Source organism: Beta vulgaris, chromosome 2, assembly GCF_026745355.1.
Source record: "Beta vulgaris subsp. vulgaris cultivar EL10 chromosome 2, EL10.2, whole genome shotgun sequence".
Taxonomy (NCBI): Eukaryota; Viridiplantae; Streptophyta; class Magnoliopsida; order Caryophyllales; family Amaranthaceae; genus Beta; species Beta vulgaris.
Genome location: NC_079203.1, coordinates 38,114,867 through 38,134,603, shown reverse-complemented (window position 1 = coordinate 38,134,603; position 19,737 = coordinate 38,114,867). Strand labels below are relative to the sequence as shown.

The 19,737-nt window shown below is 35.7% G+C and overlaps 1 protein-coding gene across 1 annotated transcript in view; it reads left to right on the top strand.

Annotated features, from left to right (window-relative positions):
• Positions 1–19,737, top strand: part of LOC104886755 (protein arginine N-methyltransferase 1.5) — a 25,121-nt gene extending 5,384 nt beyond the window's left edge. Inside the window, 23 exon segments of the mRNA XM_010671244.4 lie at positions 1,566–1,683; positions 2,410–2,519; positions 4,620–4,709; positions 4,788–4,850; positions 10,423–10,514; positions 10,611–10,686; positions 10,767–10,853; positions 11,195–11,279; positions 12,091–12,182; positions 12,274–12,309; positions 12,444–12,512; positions 13,257–13,325; positions 13,486–13,539; positions 15,175–15,249; positions 17,225–17,317; positions 17,396–17,499; positions 17,644–17,692; positions 17,776–17,862; positions 18,011–18,116; positions 18,585–18,599; positions 18,602–18,656; positions 18,851–18,944; positions 19,052–19,737. Coding sequence (XP_010669546.2) covers positions 1,566–1,683; positions 2,410–2,519; positions 4,620–4,709; positions 4,788–4,850; positions 10,423–10,514; positions 10,611–10,686; positions 10,767–10,853; positions 11,195–11,279; positions 12,091–12,182; positions 12,274–12,309; positions 12,444–12,512; positions 13,257–13,325; positions 13,486–13,539; positions 15,175–15,249; positions 17,225–17,317; positions 17,396–17,499; positions 17,644–17,692; positions 17,776–17,862; positions 18,011–18,116; positions 18,585–18,599; positions 18,602–18,656; positions 18,851–18,944; positions 19,052–19,135 — 1,803 coding nt within the window. The 3' untranslated portion in view covers positions 19,136–19,737.

The following is a 19,737-nucleotide window of genomic DNA, read 5'->3' as shown; positions in this document are numbered from 1 at the left end:
AAAATTTCGAGCTGAGCTCGAGTATTTTGCGAGCCAGTTAAAATCTAGGAAAAGTAATCGTATGACTTGATTGGTGACCAATTAGCCATACATACCAGCTAATGGCTTTTTCATTTGTTTGGTCAGTAAGCTCACCTATGCATCAAGAAGATAGCGAATGTAGTGAAGCTGGTATTAGTCAACTTTCACTTTCTGCCTATCTACAACATTAATTTTTTTTGATTTTTTCTTTAAAATGCATTGTGTTAACACATAAATAATGAAGTTCCATATATTAGGTACTTAGGTTCCCCCCCCCCCCCCTCCCCCCCAAATGTGAAAACGTCTGATGAGCAATAGCATCTAATTTCATCTACTTGATTTCTAAAGCTAGGAAAAGTAATCTGATCTGGTGACCTATTAGCCAGTCTCATGTCAGCTGAATGCTGTTTTCATGTGTGGTTTGTCAGTAAGTTCACTGATAGCATTAAGAAGATAACGGATGTGGTGAATGTGGTATCATTGAAGCTTCACTTTCTGCTTATTTACGATTTTAAAATCTTGTTTTTTTTTTCTTTTGAAAATCCATTTTGTTGTAGACCTTGAAAAGACTAAGCTCCATATATGTTAGCCCTTCTACCCCCCCTCGTGTGAAAATGTCTGATGAGCAACAGCATCTAATTTCATCTACTTGATTTGTCTAAATCTAGGAAAAGTAAAGTGTATGACTTGATCTGGTGACCAATTAGCCAGTCACATGTCAGCTGAATGGCTGTTTTCATGTGTGGTTGGTCAGTAAGCTCACCGATAGCATCAAGAAGATAGCGGATATAGTGAAGTTGGTATCAATAAAGCTTCACTTTCTGCCTAAGTACAACATTAAAAAGTTATGATCTTTTCTCTTACAAATGCAATGAGTTGTAAACCTTGAAATGTGAAGCTGCGTATATGCTATGTTTTTTCCCCTCTTGAGCAATAACATTCAATTTCATCTACTTGATTGTGAAGTTTTAGGAATACAAATCTGTAGGAAATTTTTATGGGTAGACTTGATCTATTGTAGAATTAGCTTTCCTCAAAAGCATTTTTACATAGATGCCTCCTTTTTTTTTTAAAAATAATAATATCACAACAAAGCATATAGCAAACTTTTGTTTTGATATGACTGATGAATTCTTCTCTTCTTTAAGAGGGAGAGCCAGGGGGTGAGTGAGATTCTTTCTTTTTCTTACTTGTTTATATTGGATAAGATCAATTGAATCTGACTTGTTATGATTGAATTCTTTGCTGAATCTTGAGTAGAACTGTGAGTGTTTTGTTTCTGTTGTCTCAGGATAAAATAGCTATAAAATCCGTGGGTTGCATATATATTTTAAAGAATTAATTATTGCTGTGAATCTTGATAAGCCTTCATATTTCTTAAACCCTCGTTTGCTCAATTTATAGTGTTGGCTGGTTGAGGGGATTTCTTAGGGGTCTTGGGGGGGGGGGGGTGTGGGGTTGGACACCTGCTTTCTTTTCCTCTGATAGTCCGTATGTTCTTCTAATTGAGTGAGAGAAATGATTTTTGTAATTTGGTTGTGTAGGTTGATCCTGAGTATCGGCCAAGCCTAGAAAGTATTAATGGTAAGAGTTCCAGTGCCCTGCCAGTTGCTGGGTCAGACTTGGTTTTGAGCCCTGCTCAGTGGAGTAGTCATGTTGTTGGTATGGCCTTTTTTTCTGAAATGTTTTTTTCCCTATCTTTTTGTTCGTTGGTTCCTCAAATATAATTGCTTTTTGATGTTTTTTGTCGAGGAAAGCTGTCTTCTATCTATTTCCTTATATCACTACTATTGATTTAGTCGAAATAGTATAATAAGCATTGTGGGAGAATGGAGAGCCCTTGAATTGATTTGGCTCCTAAGAGAATAGCATCACCGTGAAGAGACCTTGCATAATTGCTTCCGTTTCTTTCTCTTGGCACACTCTCTTTATAGAACATATGCACCTTATAAAGTCCAACTTCAATCATTGGTAAAATCGAATGTTTTCATATTGAGCTACTCTCTTGTCGACTTTATGGTTCAAAGTTAGAAATAACCATTTGGTCTTTTTGATGTTTTGGCTGTGCTTTCACCTGAAGTCCATGTCTCTAGCATTTGTCTTCTACAAATTGTATCTTTGCTTTGGAATCTCATTCGAGTTACTAATCCCTCTGTTTCACTTGGAAATTGAAACTATACCTATACGGGGTGCTAAATGCATGAAGTAATAATATTAAAAAATTTAGGATGGTATTGATACATCCAAACCAGAAAAGAGTCAAGGCTTGGTGACGTAGTTGAAGTAGTAATTTAAACATGATTCTCTCTCATACACTTTAACCAATGTTTTCAACTCTGTTGTGGACCTGTGGAACTTTCAGTTACTTTATTTTATCATTTATGATAGGTAAGATCAGCTCATGGATTGACTTGGATTCTGATGATGAAACACTAAGGAGAGATTCTGAGATCTGTCTCAACCAAGAACTAGCTTGGGCTTCTCATCTCTCGCTACAGGTTTGTGAATATCTTTCCTTCTGTCTCACATGCATGTCTCTGTAAATCAATTTAAACATATACATGCGTACACGGCATGAGATGACTGAGTATGACCTTATGTTCTTTTGTTTCATGTCTGCGTATTAGTGTGGTAACCTGCCTGTAACATTTTTACATGCTTCAAATATGACTTCCTTGCTACCTTCCACCCTAGGATGACCAGCAAACTACAATGCATACTTTGTTCATGATACTAAACATGATGAAGTCTTGCAGGCTTACTGCTTTGGAAGAATTGATCTTTCTTCCTTCTCTAGAAAATCAAATTTTCGTTGATTAGCTTCAGGTAAAAAAGCGTGAGGTTTTTTAAATGATGTTTTCTCTAAGATGTTACTGGATGATGCACTTATCGAGACACTACAATCCTTGTTTGGTTTGAAAATTTGGAGTCAGGGTGTTTAAACACACGAGGAATGATAAACATCTAACCTTTAGATGCATCTAACAAAGTTTGTATATATAAAAAATCGTGTTTTTAAGTAAATAAATCGTGTTTTTGTGTAAACGAATAATTTTGTGTTTGTTAAGGAGCAAAATAAGGAAAAAGAACACAAATGCTATATGTTTACATTATTACATATAAACACTATTTGTTAAATACACAAACTTTTTTAGATGCATCAATGTGTAGACATTTATCATTCCACGTAAGCACACAGAATGTCGAGTCAAGTCCTAAATAGTCTGGAGAAATTTTGGACTTAGTTTTCCATGTCCAAATTACTTGTGACTAGATTTGCCTGATTTGGACTAAATGTTTTGGAGTATAAAGTCCAAAATTGAATTTATGAAATACTATCTAAATTATGATTTGCTTCATTTTTTAATGTTATAAATTTTGATATCGAAGTGTTGTGATTTTGTTAGCTTTTACAAATGTTGTCAAATTACTAAGGGCTAGTTTGTTATTGTTTTAGGTTTTTTGGTTAAATTGAAAATAGTAATATGGAAAGAAAAAATATAGTTCCAATTTTTTGTTGTCAATTTTCAAGAAAAGATGATTAGAATGAGTGCAAAGTCTATGACTACTTTTGAGTGGATTATATAAGCTTTATTTTATGAGTTCTAAATTGTAAAAGCAAAAACTGGAGACCGTTGAATGAGGACGTATAAAATTGTAAATTCGAAAAATTGGAGACGGGTGAACAAGCCCGAATATAATGATGTTCAATTTTCTTTTGCCTTAATGGTTCAAATAGAGGTGGGCATGGGCCGGGGCGAGCCCTCATGAGGCCCAGCCTAGCCTTGTCCGCTACGTGGCCTGCCACGATTAACAAATTTTATTTCAGGCCCGGCCTGGCACGAGCCCTCCTATATGGCCCATGGGCCGAACGCCCTTCTCTTTATTTTTTAGTCTGCTAAGAACCGAAAAAACAACATAAAACACGGGCCAGGTCCGTGGAAAAAAATTTGGAAATTTCAGGCCCGTCCTGCCACTCACGGGCTCGGCCTGACATTGCCACAAGCCCGCAGGCCGATCCCGTGAACAGGCCCGACACATGCCCGGGTCTAGGTTAATTTGAACCTAAAACGGAAAGGATTTCTATTATCTATTTTGTATTGAATTGGATATAGGCTCCTGAAAAATTATTAGATCTAGATTGGATTGGACTGGACTAGACTGTTTCTGTTTCGAGTTGAAATCATTTTGGACTAATCTTTCGAATTTGTAAAGTCTAATCCAATCTATCCGATTTACACCGTACTTGGAGTATAATATCTTTTTTTGTCTTTTTGTTTTGTTTTCGGTTCGTGAATATTGCAAAGAAACATGTGCTTGACTCTGATTGTGATTTAGTGGGACTTGGAATTCTGTTACGTTTAGTCAGTTTGCACTCTATTTGTTTCTTTGTAGTTTCATCACTTGCCTTTACCAGGTCAAGAATCTCCGTATGTTGTGTGGCCTTCCTTCTCGTTAATTAATTTTCTTTTATCATCCTAAATAGGATTTGGCTGTTCAACTTAGCAGTTATGTGTGTTAATCTGAATTCCAGTGTCATGTTTATATCGTATTATAAAAAGGGAATGTTTGGTGTTGATTTCTCATATGCTTAACAGGCGTGCCTTCTTCCAGCTCCAAAGGGTCTATCAATTGCCAACTATGCAAGATGTGTAAATCAGATTGTACAAAGCTCAAACAACATGCAGGTGGCATTTTGAAGCTCTTTTTCTTGAACAGTATAATTTCTTCTTAGATTCAACATTTTTCTCACCTTTTTACTACAGTTGTGGCTAAGGATCCCTTTAAGAAAGCATGAGGATGGTGACCTTATGGATGATCAACCATTGGTATGTGATATCCTAAATCTTATTCCATCTCTTCTTATTTAAAGTAGGGTGGGTGTTTGATAAAGTAGTAGACATAGATAGATGAGTATACTGGGTTCAAATAGTTGAATCACCTTTTTTTAATCTATTATTATCGACATGGTAAAGAGAAGGACGAGATTGACACCCTCAACACAAACTTCTTAACCTTAATTGTTTTAAGTAGGTGTTCATTTCGGATCGGGAAAAATCCTATCCGAATAATCAGATATCCAAAATTTTGGATCGGATCGGAATTCCGAAAACTAAATATTGAATTTTTCAAAGGAAAAGTTTATAAAATAAGTGTCGGATCTCCGATATTTCTAACCGGATATTCGAAAAAATCCGAAAAAGTTTTCATGTGTCGGATATTTCAGATACCCGTAAATATTCAATCCGAAAATTAAAAAACCAGATTGGATATTTATGAACACCCCTAGTATTAAGTGCTCCCAAGGAGCGCCTAGGCTAGAGGAAATACACTTGGAAAGCAATGGGAGATACAAACCTCCAATGAGGTACAAGGCGTAGCCCATCTCTTAGATGGGCGTTAGAATTAGAAAGAAGATTTATGTTGATCTTAAAAAAAGTTAATATTTTTTTTATGTTATATAAGCTTAGACTTCTCATTTGAGCAAAATCTCTTTTTTACTTGCATGAAATACCTTCAATTTCAACCATTACTCAAAGACTGCAATTTAATAGAACTTAATTTGTGAATTCGTAATGGTACCAGACAAAACCTTTTAGTTGTATCTTTAGCAATACCAAGTTACTATGGGGGTAATTTTTTTGAGGCCTTTTTTAATTTTATAATGGATGGTTAATTTTTTCCAAGGCCTTGCAATTTCGTAGTAATTTTTTTCTACTTCTTTCTATTACTCCTTTATTGAAAATTATGAACATTAAAAGTTCAAACAACAAGAATAATAAAAATTGAAACTAAAAAATGTGTGCCTCTCCATAGGATGCACACATCTTCATTCAAGGAAGAATCTTCAACCGGGGGTAGTCTGGGATCGGCCCGATCAGATGCTGATTTTATTCTTTGAACTTTAATTATGATAAAATGTTTTGTCATAGACTCAGCGCACTTGTTTAACAAAAGGTTGAAGTTTCAAACCTTGGCCCGTCATACTTTTGACCATTATAGATGCCATCGCTTCACCTCCCTCTACTTTTGATTCACTTGTCTTGTTCTGTATCATTTTTTGGTCATTATACCGTCGTGGTTTCTTCTTCTTTCTCTTCACTTTTCCTTTTTCTTTTATCTTTCTCTTTTTGTTGCCGTTCGATTTACTCTTTTTTCTTTGTTCCCACTTACTTTATGAGTAACGGGTGAGTTTGGAAGGTGTTCTATCTCCTCACTTGGCTTTCTCTTTGAAGAACTGACATGGCCTTATAAAAATAATTTTTTAAGATGCCTTTTTCTTTTTGAAGAAAATGCATATGGTTTTTTCCTTAATGATGGTGTATGGGGCTCGTGAGACCCCTTGAGAGCAAGGGAGAAGGATAAGGGAATCCTTACCTCCAACGTGCATGTAAATGGGTTTGATCACACGACCTCAATGCCATGTCGAATATTTCTTACTTGGCGAAGATATGACAAATCAATTTGCAATCCAATTCGTTTTGATGAATAGTACTTTGTGATTGAAGATTGGGTTTAATCTACTTTTATTTAATATGTAAATGAGAGGAGTGTAATGAAGAATGGCTTGTTTCAAAAGATGGAAATATTCAAGAACTTTATGGGCATTTCATTACTTCTCAATCGCCATAGTTGCTTCACTCGTGGGATAGTTGTCACAAAGATATTATTGTTAAATGTAAGGTACAAGTTTGAAAGTGAGTAAAGAGAAAAATAGATTGATGGGTTGTACACACAAAAGGGAAATATAAGTGTAATAGGAAGGTTGAAGTTCTTCGTGTGACACCCTAAGATGGATAGTTTGAAGTTGAATTTGGGATGTCCAAGTCTCTTAATTTGTTATCTTATTAGTTATTGTTAAATGAGGTCAAGGTAGGAACTGATATTGTAGCGGACAATGTAAGCTCTCACTTTAAGTAGGTCTCATGGTTTTTGCCGTTTGTGGTTTGGTATTTATGTTCTTGGTATTCTCCAAAGATTGAAAATTCTGTGTGAAAGCTTGAGATACTTTTTGTGCATTGTAACATTCTTGAGTGAGTACACTATAGTCCATTAATGAAAGTCAATGATATAGTAGTCTACTTTAGTTTCATTCGTTGGTTTTGATGAATTGTTATCCCATTTTAGCTTGGAGTTATCAGAAACAAATTGCTCTATACTATTTTTTGGATGTTTTACTTTTACACTTAAGAGCAAAAATAAGCTAAAAAACCGATTGAAACACATAACTACTGAAAGATCATTATTTATTTTGTAAGCTTGAGATACTTTTTGTGCATTGTAACATTCTTGAGTGAGTACACTATGGTCCATTGACGAAAGTCAATGATATAGTAGTCTATTTTAGTTTCATTCGTTGGTTTCGATGAATTATTATCCCGTTTTAGCTTGGAGTTATCACAAACAAATTGCTCTATATTATTTTTTGGATGTTTTACTTTTACATTCTTTAGAGCAAAATAAGCTGAAAAACCGATTGAAACACATAACTACTGAAAGATCATTATTTATTTTGTGATGACTGAGCGGTTCTTTAAAACTATAGGCATATTTTTATTATCTACGCGGTGTGAGCGCGGAGATTACCTCATTGAAGGGTTTTAGTTTTAAAAAGTTTTGGTTGCCAACATGTTTTTAACAAAAGATTAATAAACCTAATTGGATATCGGGAAAGGACAACTTAGGGACTTATCCAATGTAGATTTTCCTGTCATAACTTCATGATTGATCAATGAACAAGAATAAAGTTCTAGGGGTGAACATATGATTATGATCATGAATCATATTTACGTATTTTGCTCTCTACTTAACATGATTCATAGACCAGTTTTATGCGGATAAACAACCAAGTAATTGATTTGAACATCCCTAAAAAGATTAATCTACGTCGATTTTTTTTCGGGGAGGAATCGGGGAGAGCTGATTACATTGATAATAAGACTTTCGACCTTTACATTCATTCCATAATGCTAGGTTGCACAGGGTGTCCTGTACACAACGAGATTTCAAAATGTTAGCAATGGGTACGCTTACGGTGTACACATACCCTATACATACCGTATCGGTGTATCTGGTATGAGTACGAGTACGTGATCTAGAAGAAGTACTCGTGTTACATAGCCATAAAATAAGAACTAGAAAAACAATACAAGTATTAAAAACCCTAGACATATTGGCCTTGCTTCTAAATTGCTTTTATATCCTGTAATTAGATGTCCTTAATGCATCCACTTCATTAAAGATCCATTTTAGTATAGTTTTTGGGTTGATGATAAAGAACGAGCACCCCTAAACCTACGTTCCTCCTATTTCACAAATTTACAAGACGAAGCTTTCAAATCTATGTCCCTGAAATCATACACAACAAACATAAATAACTAGAACTGACAAACCCACTCGAAAGGGGTATCAACAAACCCCATATTGGGGAACTAACACCATCACACATATGGAACTTATTAGAAACAACAAAGATTAAACACAAAATTTTTTTTTAGTGATATGTTTATAAATCAACCAAATTACTGGGATCCTAACCAATTGTTTAAATTATCTTAGTTTAATGTTGGAACATTTATTCAGGTCCTTGATTTAATACATGTAATGTGATGAATGCAATAAACATAAAAGCATTGAAGTTGCTTTGTGCAGACCATGGTGTCAAAACAAGGTTGCATCATATCGTATCGCCCGTGTTATAAAGGTTTTCAAATCTACCGAACCGATATTACCCGCACTATAAAGGTGTAAAATAACCGTGTTTTAGGCGGGTTCTAGGGATATCTCATGGTTTAAGCCCATATTTGACGGTGTGACAACCGTATCATTCCCGTTCCCACATCACCGTGACCTTTACCGCGATAGTGACTGGAACCGCATTTTCGAACTATGGCGCAGACGCATCCTGCGTCCCGTTTTTGGATTATTGTTCGAAGGGTTCGCCAGACGCATTGTGGGTGCGCAAACCCAGATGTGGTTTTATTTTTTTATCCAATCTTAAAAGATTCTTTTTATCTTTTATTAGATATTATCATTAAATCTGGAAATTGTCTATGAAGATTTGAGTTCAAAAAATCCTTTCTTAAATTATATTTATTAAAAATCATTTTAAAATACAATTATTTATCAAGAATTCGGGCTGTTAAAAGAAATGGGCTTAAAATACAATTAATTATCCCAAATAATTGATTGGGTTTTAAAAGTGGGGTGGAACTCATCCATTCTGTTACAGAACGATCGTTCTGTAATGAATTTCAGACCCACCGTTCCGAGAAACGCCATTATAACACCGGGAGTTGGAATTCACACTAAACTCGCCGCGATACCGTTCCGTAATGGTGGAACTCTGTTCTGTAACGGGTTTTACATAAGAATGCCCGTTATTTCTGAAAAAAGGTAAAGGAAGAAGAAGCAAAAGAGGGAAAAGGAGAAACCTTATATCTAGAAATTGACGACTAGATCCATCACAAAAAGAAATTAATTGATGGGGGCTTTTACTTGTGCGATGGAGGCGAGCCGAATGACGTTGAATCTTCTATCGGTTGTCTTCTCCGGCGACGGCAATCGGAGATGTGACGTGGGGCTTTTCTCTCATCTAAGACTTGCTCACTTTTTACATGGTACCACGTGAACCAAAAATTGAAGTAATGCTTTATTTAAAAAGTGGCAGTACATTTGTACTTTTTTTATATTTAAAAAGTAGCAGTGCACTGTACCACAGTACAATCAAGAGTAGTACACCTCTTCTCTTCTCCTTTCTCTCTCAAATAGTGAACAACTATATACATTAAAGTGTAACCATTGGATTTTTTCCTTTTTACTTTTTGTTAGTACTAAACATTTGAACTTCAAACTATATAAATAAATAAATTTAATATATATTTGTAAATATCCCATACAGTGCATTTATAATACTATTAGACACAATTTAAAGAAAAAAAACATAAAACAAAATTGAATTGCCACTTATGTGAATTTTTCCAAAAAATTCACGCTACGACGGCCGCGAAACGTTCTATTTGGCCGTTACGGGACGTTCCCGTGAAAACGCGACAGTTACGGCAAGCACGACCGCGACAGCGTTTTTATTCTATGGGTGGAACCTTTTAACATAAATAAATAGACTTAGCGTTCTTAAAGCGACTTTGGGTTAAGCTGTTCAGATTTTCTTTGGATTTGACCAATTAGGACGACGATATGTATCATCATCGGGTACTAAAATGGGGAGACACGATTATGTGTCTATAGAAACTAAAGCAAAAGAAAACTAAAATCCCAGTGAAAGATTGAAACATCTTATGCTTTTTAGACATATCTTATGGATATTTTGGAAATTTACCATTAATACTGGTATAAGAGTATATCTTTGCACTCGGTCCCTCTCATCTTGCTCTCCAACAGGGTGGAGATCCTATTGATTCTTGGGAGACTTGGAATTCATTTCGTCAGCTATGTGAGCACAGCAGCCAACTCTCTGTTGCACTTGATGTCCTGTAAGTTACAGAGAAGTTGAGCATTAGTTTGACTGAATGTCATTATTGATACTTGGACTGATATTTGGTACTGATTTATTCCTGCTTTTACTCTAGGGGTTCACTTCCTTCTACAAATTCTTTGGGGCGCTGGCTTGGCGAGCCAGTACGAGCAGCAATTATTTTCACCAATGTGAGTTAATTCTCATTTCCTCTTAAATATCTAGCCTGAGTATTTTCTGCATTTTCACCGTCTTGTTTGTTTGCTGACAGTCTTTTCTTACAAATGCTCGTGGACATCCTTGCTTATCAAAGCGCCATCAGAAGCTTCTCACTCTATTCTTTAACCACTCAGTACAGGTAGTTATCTGAGATAATGTATAATTGTATGTACAGCAGCTAGTTTTTCACAAGCTTCCATGAACCATTCGAAACTTGATAGAGTATGTGTCCACATCCTTTTTCTGGACATATTAAGTATACAAAGTTTATATATTGTAAAGCCTTAAAAATATTATTAATTTGACCTCGAAGCTGTGAATTCTACTATACCAACTGCATATCTTTGTATGTGGCATTTTTAGTTGATTGTATGATAACTGGCTGTATAATATTCAAGTCTTGTGCTGTTCCATTCTCATGGATGGTTTTATCGTTTTACCCAATTTCTGCTCATGGCTGTATTTGGAACTTGTGACCAGGTAGTTATTTCTGGAGGATCAGCACATTCTGTTCCTGTAATAGCATTGGAATCAGCTACTAATAATGCTTCCAATCACGTTGATAGTAAGTATCTGACATCTTGTTACTGAAACTCTGGCATATTGCTTATCACAAAATGTGCTTGTGAGATTTACAGCAAAACAAAATGATAGTCATAATCGTGGTTGGGCTTGTGCATTGTTGCGGAAAGTGATTTCCTGCTGACTCATTACTTTCAAGAGTCACCTGTGGGGGCTTTGGATACTTCTTTTGCATACTTATCTTGGGATCAAATTAATTTGGAAAACTTCAATAGTGCAAATTTAGCTCATTTCATAAGTAATGAGATTGTTTAAGCCTCCTTTAAGACAAGTGTTATGTTCTTTTTGATGTTTGATTCCGGTAGTATAGATATAACAATTTTGATGATGAAGTGGGGCTATGAAGTATGAGTGGACATTCAACTACAAAAACAACTACACAGTGCTAGTCTCAAAAATGAACTGGGGTTGCCTAATCTGAACTGTCGTAACAAATTGTATCCGTTACAAATGCAACAATAAAAGTAAAGACTAAGAGTTCAAACAAAGAAAAAGAGAGTAAAAAGTGAGAAGAGTAAGATGAGAGAAAACACAAGGAACTGCAGACTGAATGAGATGTGAAGAGAACCAAAATACGGGGATATAAAATATATGGCTATGAATGGACATAAAGGCTTAATTTTTGAAGCCATGTCATAACAGGCCTTCACTTAGCTAAATGGCAAACATTCCATTATGTAATGTGAAATGTGTTGCGTAACTTCTATTTTTAATGCATCCGATAGTTTACACTTTTATATTCTATTTCTTTGATATGATATCTAATTTTCTTAACATTTGAGTATATTTCTAAGGTGATTTAGGGCATCCTCTGAGATCATACTTGTACTATATTGGTTATATTTACCAAAAGATGGATCCGCTCCCTGAACAAGAGCTGTATGAGGTATTGCATGATTTTAGTTCTCAGCAAATGCTGTCTCGAAAATTTTTAAGGTTTGCATGCTCTTATTGGATCCTCACCTTTCTGATTGCAGCTTAGTTACAGAGACTTTTTGCAGAGTCCTTTGCAGGTAACTTCTGTCTATCCTTTATTGCTTTTGTTGTTGATTATCTTATTTTCACTATGTCAAATTATATAGAATTATCATGATTTATTTTGGGTCTTATATATCCTTGGCTGAATAACTTATATCACTGCATGCAGCCTCTCATGGATAACTTGGAGGCACAAACATACGAGACTTTTGAGAAGGATACAGTTAAATACCTTCAAGTAAGTAAGACTTTTGCATGGCCGACATTGCTATTGTTGTTTACTCCCTCCTTCCCTTAATAGACTTTCCGTTTCTAATTTTGGCACTACTCATAAAAAGAAAATCTCCCGAATTCTTTTTCCAATTTATAAGTAAAAACATAACCGAGTATTGATGACTTCGAGGTGAAAAAGGCGATGTTGACTGGATGTGGACTAGGAAAGTGAGATGGCCATTGGGGGGGGGGGTAGGAGGATGGAGAGGAGAAGAGGAAGGATGCCATGGAAGGAGGTGGAAAAGAAGAGGTTTAAAAACTGGAGGGTTGAAGAGGAGACGGAGTGTATCATTGTAGGGAGGAGACCACGGGAGAGGAGACAGCCAAATGGAGGGTGGAGGAGAGACAGGCTTTCACGGATGGGAGGGGGAACAAGTTTTACCTTTCCCAAACCGCACATTGTTTTTTAGGTATGGAGTTTTTGAGAAATCATGAAAGGTGCTACGGGTGGGAGGGGAAACAAGTTCTATATCCCCATCCGGACACCTTATTTAGGTATCGAGTTTTAATCATCTATTTTAAATCCATGGTTTCCATTTTTTGTAACCGAGGAGGCAAATCAAATGGCGCCTTCGCACATTTTGACTAGGAACTATATTCATGGTTCAAAAGTGAAGATATTCATATATCAATTTATTCCAGTATTGGACTACTATATTGGGAAATAGAGAGCGTGTTTTCTTATGTGCTGATGGTTTTTGTTTGGCAGTACCAAAGAGCGGTCAGTAAAGCTTTGCTGGATAGGATTCCTGATGAAAAGGCATCAAGTGTAACCACTGTAAGTAATGACACTACAACCTTTTGCCTTTCTGTCTATCTTTTCTGGTGCCTTTGCCGCTATCTGTAAAATATATATAGTTCCTTTTGAAGTGTAGATTCTGTTATGTATGAGATTGAATTAGGACTGTTTGACAGTCATCTACTAAAATTCTTTTTAGGTCTTGATGGTTGTTGGAGCTGGACGTGGGCCTCTTGTAAGATCATCTTTAGAGGTTGGTCTATACGTATACCTGTCCTGTTTATGATATATTTTCTTATTGTTCAATGCAGGATCTGTTGTTTTCGACTTGCAAAAAAAATTTATAACAGAATTAAGCTCAAGGAAGAACAAGTTCAAGTCAATAAAAAAGGTGTAAACAATGAGCAGTTCTTGACATTTGTTGTTCTACCCATTGTTTACACTTCTTTAATAATCAAGGAAACTTCTTACTCCCTCCTTTTTTTTAAATATTCTACATTTTCCTTAAATGGTTGTTTCTTTTTAATTGCTACATTGTTTAAACTTTCCTTATTGGGGGTACTTGACCCACCATAAAGTAATACTATTATATTTGTTTTTCTCTTTTTCCACCCAAAAGTACTACTTTTTCACTTTTTCCCCATTACTTTACATTAAATGGGTGAAAAAGTACCTCGAAAAAGCTTTAAAGTGACATTGCCTAAATTGTTGTGCAACAACTATGTAGCAATTGAAAAAAACGGAGGGAGTTTAAGGCGGCCAAATAGTACTTCTATAGTTCTATACTTCTATATATTGAGTTGAAGGTTAGGACAATTATTAGGAATTAGGAGTGTAAACATTGAGTTACTTAACACTATTACTGTGAGCACAATGAGAAGACCTTCCACATGCATATGAAGTAATCCTACTCATATGTTATTATTGAGGATGGAAGAGTTAATTTCTTTGAAGAGCATTTGTTACTTTACTTTTTAGTATGCAGTTCTTTAATTATTTTTTTTTTTTTTTTTTTTTTTGTGTGTGTTTGATATGTGAACTAGACATGTTAGATGATTTCATTTTGTGTTCGTTGCCTCTCCTTTAGTAGCTACTGAGAAACCGTTGTCATATTTTTACATAATGTTTCAACTATAAGTGCCTGAATTGAGATGAGAAGGATAGTATGTTTTGAAGCAGTTTAATTGTCAGCAGTAATTGGTGGTGAGAGTAATGATATTGTATGTATATCTGTTTGAAAACGTTAATGTAACTTCATCCTTAAACATGTGTTTTTCTTCTAGAAATTTTGGTTATCCTTCAATACCACCTCTAGAGTGGTAGTGGATGGCAATGTTATATTATGAAGAATTAGAGATATCTAGGGATGGTCAAGCATTACCATGGATATCAGGATCAGATTTTCTTCACAATTTCCTATGAATTCAGAATCATTACCACCACTTTTTAGTGCCTACCCATTGGGTCGTGAGGGGTTTCAGATGAAGGTGGATGCCCAAACTTGGGCTGACCAACTACCAACTGTTTTAAGTTGCCACTTGCTCTAGATTGCACCCCTGTAATGTTGCTTCACATGTTCTAGTTTCTACAAACATCTCTTTCGCTTTTACGTCGTGAAAAAAGGTCGTATATGTCAATTAATGATTGGGAGTTACAGTATCTAGTCATCTTTGAGTCTTTAATTATCCATCTCGGAGAATCTGTTGAACAGGGTGTCAGTGTAGCATTGATTTCCTTATTAAACATGCTGTGGCGCTTTATTTTCTGTGGTCCATAGTATGCCCGGATAACCTTTTATTTTGTGTTGATTTCAGAATATCTTTTAAGAGTGCGTGTTTTGTTTATTCTGCGTCAGTCTGATGATAATTCTTATTATTTTGTTACTTAGGCAGCTAAAGAAACAGGCAGGAAGTTAAAAGTTTATGCTGTGGAGAAAAATCCTAATGCCGTAATTACTCTTCATGTAAGTTACACAATCAAGCACTTAACAATTTATTACTGAATACTTTTGTTCCGTTGTATTTAAAGGTAACAACTATATGACTGTTATAATCTTACTCATTGTAAAGCTATGGGATTAGACAACCAAATTCCGATACTCGATATTTATTATAACTATTTGGGATAACAACGACTAGCATAGCCTACTTTGTGTTTAGTTAGCCTTGTCTTATTGAGTTTATGAGATCGTGTGCCAATCTGCTTGAAACTGTTGTACTTTGTTTATACTTCCTCTGTACAACATGAAAATTTCCTACTTGCAGAAAAGACTGTAAACAAGGGTAAACTTTTTGGGTTAAGCCATATCTGGTTTTGCTCTACTTTCTCATGGAGCATGCTCTGGAACTGCGTGTTTCTGGTGGTAATATGGGTGCTTTGGCTGGATTTAGGTGACTTACATTTCATTCTAGATTTACTGGGGTTTGTTGTATGGGATCGTGTGGTGTTTCTAACCTCGTTGTCATTGGTTCATTGGTTGCATTTAGTGCCTTTTTCCCTTTTTTGCTTTGCGTGCGCAACGTGATTGGCATGCTTTTGTGTTGGTTTTTGTAGTACCGTCTATTATAGAAGTTTTATACAGATAGCTCACAATAGTACTCCATTACTCTATGCTTGATTCATATCACTATTCCACTACAAGTCAACTTTATTTAAGTAATTGAAACTATAAACACAAACAAAATTGTAAAGGAAAACCTAGATAAGTTTAAATACAAATACACCCCCCATGAATAGGTCATTGGATTGGCAAGTAATTAGCTCCATCTTTTCAAAATTAAAAGAATCAAAGTTGTAATGTAATATGATGAATAAAAAAGTAATATGCAGCTATTATAAAACGTCCATATAATCTGAGGGAATTAACTTCAATGAAATCTGAATTTTCTAATAGACCCTTAAATTAAGATACTGAAAGTGCTACGTATAATACAATTGGTTGTTGGTAATATGATGTATATGAATTTAATTGCTATTATAGAGATGGTTCTGGCAACTTCAATACTCCCTCCATGCTCAATAAAATTTCTCTTATTGTCACAACTCACTCATATTAAGCGTAAGTACCAGGTAGTATAGGATATTGTCAATTAGTGTAAAAGTAAGAACATAGATTGTGATTAAGAGTTATTAAGCTGGGGGCTGCGGGCCCACATAACATGGATATAGAGAGAGAGATATTGGAGGAGTCCATAGCACACAAACCGAGTGTTGGGTGGTATAATTTCCATTAAGGTAACAGAATAATTGTTTTTGCACTCAGCAAAATATTATACATAATTATTTGAGGACAGGGCGTATTCTAGAGAAAAATTTCCCATTCTTAAGAAAAATGTTATGTTATTTGTCATATAGACTGGTAAGTTGTTATAAATTCTGTAACATTATCTCAATCAAAAATTGTATTGCTTGCATAACATCCTTTCTCTTCCTTCATCAAAGTAATGTGATTTTTGAGACTTAGTTGCCCTAGAACTCTAGAAGTACATAGAGTGTATCATAAATTAAATCCTTGCCCAGGTGAAGTATTTTTGTTATGAGGAAATACATCACACTTGCTGCGAAGATTTTATCTTCCACGCTGTCCTTTGACTCCAAGTACTACAGGACATCATCAATATCTACTATCTTACAGTGTTGTCATGGTATATCTACCGTAGTAGTCGTTCACATGCGAAGTGCAACAGATGATTTGTCTGTTATGGCTACTTAGAGAGATGTTTCTGCTAAAATTCCTCGCAATCCAATGCAATGGTAGTAGTTTAAACAATTTTTTCTGCACAAAGAGAGTGTGTACTGGAAATTCTTATTGCGCATTGATGTCAATTTCTTCTCTAATTTCACTCTCTTACAATAAATTTGGTTTTCGAAGAAGACGTAAGAACACCCCTGAACTACAATATATGCAAATGCTGAATGGTTACTTCTTTTGATTCCAGAGCTTGATCAAACTTGAAGGATGGGAGAATATTGTTACCATAGTATCTAGTGACATGCGTCATTGGGATGCCCCCGAAAAAGCTGACATTTTGGTAATTTTTCTGACTAGTATGTTCTCTAATGTTCAAATTTTATCTGTTATTTACTCTGCTTTACTATGTTGAATTTAGGTTAGTGAGCTGTTGGGGTCATTTGGTGATAATGAACTTTCTCCTGAGTGTCTTGATGGGGCTCAAAGATTTTTGAAGCCAGATGGCATATCTATTCCATCATCGTATGTATCAGTCATTGTGAAGTTTTGACTGTCGTATTTGGTTACTTATTTACTGTAGAATTAAGTCATCAATCTGCTGCTTCTGAAATTCAAGATATATCAGATAGCTTTTATCTTTCTTAATAGAGCTTCTTTTCCTCTCAGGTACACGAGCTTTTTTCAACCCATTACAAGCACGAAATTGTATAATGATGTATGTACTTTAGTATCTTTGTTTGAGTTTGCTATTTTTCTTCACTAATGTGTCATGCGACTTGCCTTTCGTTTTTATCGTAGGTTAAAGCACATAGAGATCTAGCGCACTTTGAAACTCCCTATGTCGTAAAACTACACAAAGTAGCAAGGCTCACTCCGTGTCAGCCAGTAAGCCCCCTATCCCCCTCAAACACCTACCCTATCTTGTTAACTCCCACTCTTCTTGTCATGATTCTGTTTTGCTAGTGAAATTCTTCAGATTTACTCTAGATTATTGCTCTCAAGTAACAAGGTGTTTCTTGTTTATCATTCACAGGTCTTTACTTTTGTCCATCCCGATTGTTCTCCCAACAAAGACAATCAACGATATACGAGGCTTAAGTTTGAAATACCTTGTGATACTGGGTCAACATTGGTGCATGGTATGTCTAAATAGACAATTAAAATGTAAGATGAATGAAATTAGTGCAATCATGGGACTGGAATTTCACGCGCCTTTAATAATTTGGAAGGCTAGTTCTTTAGTGATTTTACGTAAAAAGAAAGCTTTGACCCTCGGTACTTTGTGTATGATATGTTACTATCCCTTTTACATTATAAGTGAATGAACTTGGTTTGATTAAGGGACTGATAATAATGATGGCACACATTTATCAGTAATGTATCACTTTTTTAACCGTGAAAGAAATTGTTGATCTGAGATCACGATCTATTATGAGTATTGCTTGGCAGTCCACATAGTAGATTACCATTAAGTTGAGATGTAAGCATTCCAAAATTAGAGCACCTTTAAGTTACCCGAGATTCTTTGGTGCCTTCTTTATGTTTTTTCATTGTTGTTAAATCAAGGATTTTTGTTAACTAGCTTTGCTTTCTTAATTACTTATCAGGGTTTGCCGGGTACTTTCTTTGTATTACACATTTATTGAACCAACAATGCCAACACCGAACATGTTCAGCTGGTATGTATGGTGTAGTCTCTTTTCAGTTATTCTCCCAACCTCGCTCTGGAGCATTGAAAACAAAAGGAAAAATAAAGCTTTTCTCAATGCACTATCTTTTTATATCCTACATTTAACAGCTATCCTTATTCACTGTTTGCACATCTTAACAGCATTAAAATCTGCTTTCTAAGCTATGCTTCTTTCTGGTTTAGGTTTCCTATCTTCTTCCCATTAAGGACGCCAGTGTGTGTGCGTCCAGGCATCCCTCTAGAAGTCCATATCTGGCGATGTTCTGCTTCTACAAAGGTTTCCCTCACCTCCCCCCCCCCCCAACCCCTCTGCCAGCACTTCCGTTTTTTTTTTCCCATCCATGCTTTTGAGGAAAGCTTAGTCGGCTATTCAACTGAATGCAGGTTTGGTATGAATGGTGTGTTGCATCGCCTTCTTCTACACCCATTCATAATAGCAAAGGTCGTTCATACTGGGTCGGCCTTTAAATTGTCAATGTACATCTAACCTTCAGAAAGGCATGTCAATACCGGAGTTATCGCCTTCAGGAGTGAACGTTGATAACAGATACTATCTGAGCTAGAAGGCTGTGACTCGAAGCTTACCCAAGTCTTCCATGGTGTAAGACCTAGTAGGTAAGCTTCAAGTGTTTGGCTTCATTTATACTGGAAGAAGCGATCATCTAATCTATCTGCAGTGAAAGAGAAGTAGAAAGGTTGAGAACTTTCGTCCCATGTTTCTCATCTGAGCAGGACACCTCTTATTGCTGAATACCATTAGGATCCTTTTGTTGGATTTTCATGAGCAGAGGAAGCTGTGGTTATCATAGTATTGCTTGGGACTTTTTTGAGTTCTTGTAGTATATTATTCTTCTATGATAGCGTATGAAACGATTATATATCTTTCTAAATCCTTTTAAGCAGCATTTCATCCCCTTTTTTTGCTGTTGCAAGATTTCATCTCATTTCAAGGTACAATAGTGTAAAGCAATTTGGGCCATCTCTGTTAATTTCTTTAAATTTGCATAATTATAATTGATCATGTTATGTAATAGTAGACATTATCTCTATCAAATCTCCTTTTAAATTTT